We start from the raw sequence: 4,552 nt of genomic DNA, 5'->3' as shown, positions 1-4,552 counted from the left end.
GAACGCAAAAATGTAATCGTGCATGATTTTGTCTTTGCATGCGGTTCTAAGACATTTTATTGTTATTTCAAACAATTACTGTTACTCAAACAACAACGGTAGGCATCATGAGAGTGAGAATAAACACTAAAAAACGCTGAAAACAACTCGCAATGATCGCTTTAAGGGGGAAATATTCCCCCTCCGTTTACACATCTTGACCTTTGACCCTTAACCCCCCCAAATTGATCCTCCCGAGTCCTTTTCACGATCCCCCCCCCCATGTCCCAAATATCGTGACCGTACGTCGAGCGGTTAAGATTTGTGCCCAACTGTTGACGGACGCACGGACGGACGCACGGACGGACAATCATGCGATTCTACAAGCTGCATCTGACTACGTCAGATGAGCTAAAAAGGGGAAATTAAAGCCCTGTTTACATGCCCTTGCTGTGAGCACGGTTGTAGTATAAAAACATGAAGCCAGATAATTCAAGATATTTCTCAAATTAACCACAATTAAAATTAGGTATAGCAACACGTGAATTTCAGCAACCAAATAATTTCTCTCTCTCTCTGCCCCCATCTCCCCCTTTCTCTCTCTCTCTCTCTCTCTCTCTCTCTCTCTCTCTTGCTCGCTCTGCCTCCCTCCCTTTTTCCCTCTCTCTCTCTTTCAGCAGAATATTATTATACGTGCCTGGATCTCATAAACTCCAGATATGTTGGCAGTGATAAAGATATTATCTTTGTCAAAGGTTCTAGCCTTAAGATAGCAAATGTCACCATGTACTTGTCGCCACAATGGTGTCCTGAAGCCTTGTGGATTCACCATATCTACAAGAAAATTTTAATAGCAAATATAATCAGTGACTCATGAGATTATATAGCACAATGTGCAAGACAATGCGGACCTACAGCCGTGCTTAAAATGGATGGTCCCCTGGTTCATAGGCACTTGAAATTGCTGCAGGACGAAAGGAACTTAATTGCCATGATTGATTGCCATCACTTGCCCGAGAATGATGTACTGGTGGGGGACAAACGTTATGCCAACTGTATGCAATACATCATGTCAAATTTCAGTAGACTCAGTTGCTCTCTGTCTCCCACTAAGATACAAAATACAGGAATGCATGCGCGGAAAAGTTTACAAATGGGCCGGCAATGTATCATATATTCCATGGCCTTCTCATATTTCATGCAGCGCTTGCGACGGTAGACTGGTACCCTGTCTCTACATATAATATAGACGGGTACCACCTAATGTATAATTTAATGTTAAAACTTAAATGTTGCTATGCAACTAGTTTTGTTTATGCAAGCTGGCCTACACTAAATATTATTTTACGACTATACCAGTGTTACAAATAAAGCAATTAATCTGGGTTTTTTTATGTGGAAGTGCTTGGGATGAACTGAAAGCATCAAGAAAACAAATTATGAGTGTTAATTCAATGATAAATAAATATATCATTTACCAGAAGTGTATTCGATAGACTCAACCAAATACTTGTTCCTGTCCTGGCCAGATAGAGACTCAACCAGCTGAACTTGTGCTGCAACTACATCAGGTGTCAGTCTCACCTCCCTGTAAGCAGATAATAACCAAACATCAGGCAATGAATCGACAGTGGTAAACCAGTACAAGTATAAATACAATGACTGACCAAATACTATATACACACTTTGACATCAATTTGATGGAATCATTGAGCAGTTGCACATCTAGCTGCTGTATAAGCATAAGAAGTCTTAGGCTGGTCTTGCTAGGTGTGGATTCCCTTCCGCTGCTATTGCTGACACTTCCCCCTCGTGCCTTTTCTGTTTCATCCTAAAATTACCCAAAAGATTGTTCTCTCTATTACACTACTGACTTGTTTTCTACTCCATACATTCATTGAGGTGTCAATGTCATCCAGCCAAGAAATGGTATATGATACAGGTTTAATCAACTTAATTAATAAGGTCAACGCAATATTTTCTTAAATAAAATTTATACCTAATCAATAGATTGTAATATAATCATGACAACTTCACAATACACATTGGACGTTTACATAACAACTAATCTACCTTAATAATGCTTTCCATCAATCTGAGCAAGGTCATGTCTTCACCCTCAACAGTGGCATAGCCATCTCCGAGTATCTTTGTCAATGGGTCCCTGTTTGCTACAAGAATACAATACAATAGAATGACAACAAGCTCACAATTGTAAATATCTATTCATGTAATGTGGCACAAAGTGACCAAAGTTGCTTATCTAACTGCAACTGCTCTATTGATGATTTGCGGCCGATGCTGCCAGCTGTACCGACCCTGTTCAGCTGCTAACACTTTTACTGCATGTAGTTTTCATCCTGTTCTCTTAGATATATTAATCTCTTTAAGCACATACACTTGTCAAGTTGTAGAAAAAAGCCAGGGAGATGATATTTAACAACAAGGCGACTGAAATAACATGCTAGGATTGAAACTTTGTGCCGTGATTGACCAAGAACATAATACTGACCATATACCCATATACCTGTGCAAGGAAATCGGATATTTGCTCTTGGACAATTGAGCACCAGCTTCAGTATGCTTTATTAGATTGTATTACTAAATTAGAAAAGTGAACTATAAAGATACTTAAACCTATTCTTATTTGTTCCACCATTAACAGATAGATGAAAAAAAACTAGAGCTGTTCTACAAACTACATCTGCCTACAGCAAAAAATCTGACAATACATGACATCCTTTATTGTATGTTTAATAAGATCTTTGTACCTTCTAGGCATGCCCTGGCTTCTCTCAGTTTCTTAGTCTCTGCCACTTTTAGTACAGTGACAAGCTGTTCAATGGTCCACACATGCAGAATATTTCCCCCAATGTCTTTCTTTGTGAGGGAGAACAATGGCTTTCCAGTTTTGTCATTGACTTCACTGGACACTACACTGCCATCACTTGCAAACACAAAGATCACAATCCATTACTGCCAATTAAACCTTTATCCCAACATTCACATATTTAAATACATAATTACACACGTAAAAATAGTCTTTCATACTAAGATATCTAATCTGTAAAACCTAATACCTAATAGAGAAATGAATATAGTTGAACTGTAGGTAAATGTTAGCAGTCAATTAGGGCAATTGAGTAGAAAAACCGAGAGCCAAGGCAGTGAATCGTTGGCATGGTGAGAATATTAAGAAGAACATTAAAACCACGTATAAGTTACTGTAATTGCTACCTATTATTAGTGTTAGCCTGGTAAGTAACACTGAGATCTGCCACTGTAGTTAATTTGGTATAATATAAATTTACATCGTTTCAGCTGAAATATTATTAGTAGATACCATACATTTGAATATCAATCTGAGGTGTAAACACATACATGACTTACATGCTCTGATATCCACCAAAGTTAAATTCACTAGCTTGTAATGATGTTTCCCATTCTAATGGCAACTTAAAAACCAATTTGCTTTCTTTAACATGCTTTAGTGGGAACTCCTCAACAAATCGGATAATTGAGTTGAGGATAGCTTCATTTCTAGGGGTGAACTCAAGTCGTCCCTTTCCAACATCACTAGCTGCTGTCCAACTGGCTGCTCTATTCAAAGTCTGACCCATCTCACTGAGGAAACACGAAGGTAGATTAACATGGCACAAACAATTGAATTGGAAATGTGCTGCTTTAACGGTAACAATCAATATGCATATTTGTGTGTAGCCATCTGTGAAATCAAGTACATGGGGTGTGCGTGCATGTGCCACTGGCACTTGGGCTGTTTCAATAGTAAAATGAGTGTAAAGAAACACAAATTGTATTTACTACCAAAGTCTTAATGTTTATATGTATTCTCTATTGACTAATAATTCCATGTAATAGTAATACTGTTCAAATGTTCCTCTGCAACACAATCTCACTGCATGCACACCATCGTGCACAAATTTATAGGAACACGAGTGCTTTAACTTTGTGTGAGGTTGTGGAGAGTAGCATGCATGCAGTGAGACTGTGTGTTGCAGAGAAACAGTTGAATGGCATTTACTTGGAAGTACTACTATTATACTATAGTATACTAATAATACATAATAGGTGAAAGAAAGTAGATAATAAATATAATTCCTGTGTGTGTAAGAATGTTCGTGTGCACACGTGCGTATGATATATCTTCAGCTAGTTCAGTAACCTCATGATGATTAGTACTTAAAGTCTAAACGGACTACCAGGTAGTCGAAGAGAGACAAAGTTGATCAGTAGATGTAATAACTCACTGTAAGTGCAAGTTCCATTACAATTGAAATTACAAAGTACGCTGGCAACTAGCTCAAGACTGTTTCATGTCATAGGAGCCATGCAGTGAGAAGTGAGAAGGTACCTTGTGGCTAGCCAGCAACCTACCAAATACTAGCTTGCACAATCCTAGTTTGGGACCCTGCTAATGTGTTTTCGCACACATGCTAAATTAAACCTAGGATTGGGCCACTTAGCTAGCAGCAGCACATGCACTTGGAACCTTTCAATAATAAAAGGATGGTAAATAATGGATGGTAAACACGAAGTGTATTTACTAATATTA

The 4,552-nt window shown here is 38.3% G+C and overlaps 1 protein-coding gene across 1 annotated transcript in view; it reads right to left on the bottom strand.

The window, feature by feature from the left end:
- Positions 1 to 4,552, bottom strand: part of LOC106821622 (armadillo repeat-containing protein 4-like) — a gene marked incomplete in the record, with an annotated part of 16,688 nt that overhangs the window by 8,807 nt on the left and 3,329 nt on the right. Inside the window, 6 exon segments of the mRNA XM_014826514.1 lie at positions 676 to 813; positions 1,458 to 1,567; positions 1,665 to 1,810; positions 2,053 to 2,150; positions 2,751 to 2,926; positions 3,370 to 3,603. Of these exon segments, the coding sequence (XP_014682000.1) occupies positions 676 to 813; positions 1,458 to 1,567; positions 1,665 to 1,810; positions 2,053 to 2,150; positions 2,751 to 2,926; positions 3,370 to 3,599 (898 nt within the window).

This window comes from Priapulus caudatus, unplaced genomic scaffold (genome assembly GCF_000485595.1).
Source record: "Priapulus caudatus unplaced genomic scaffold, Priapulus_caudatus-5.0.1 Scaffold79, whole genome shotgun sequence".
Classification (NCBI taxonomy): Eukaryota; Metazoa; Priapulida; class Priapulimorpha; order Priapulimorphida; family Priapulidae; genus Priapulus; species Priapulus caudatus.
Note: the sequence above shows the minus strand (reverse complement) of the source record. Positions and strands in the feature narration are given on the sequence as shown.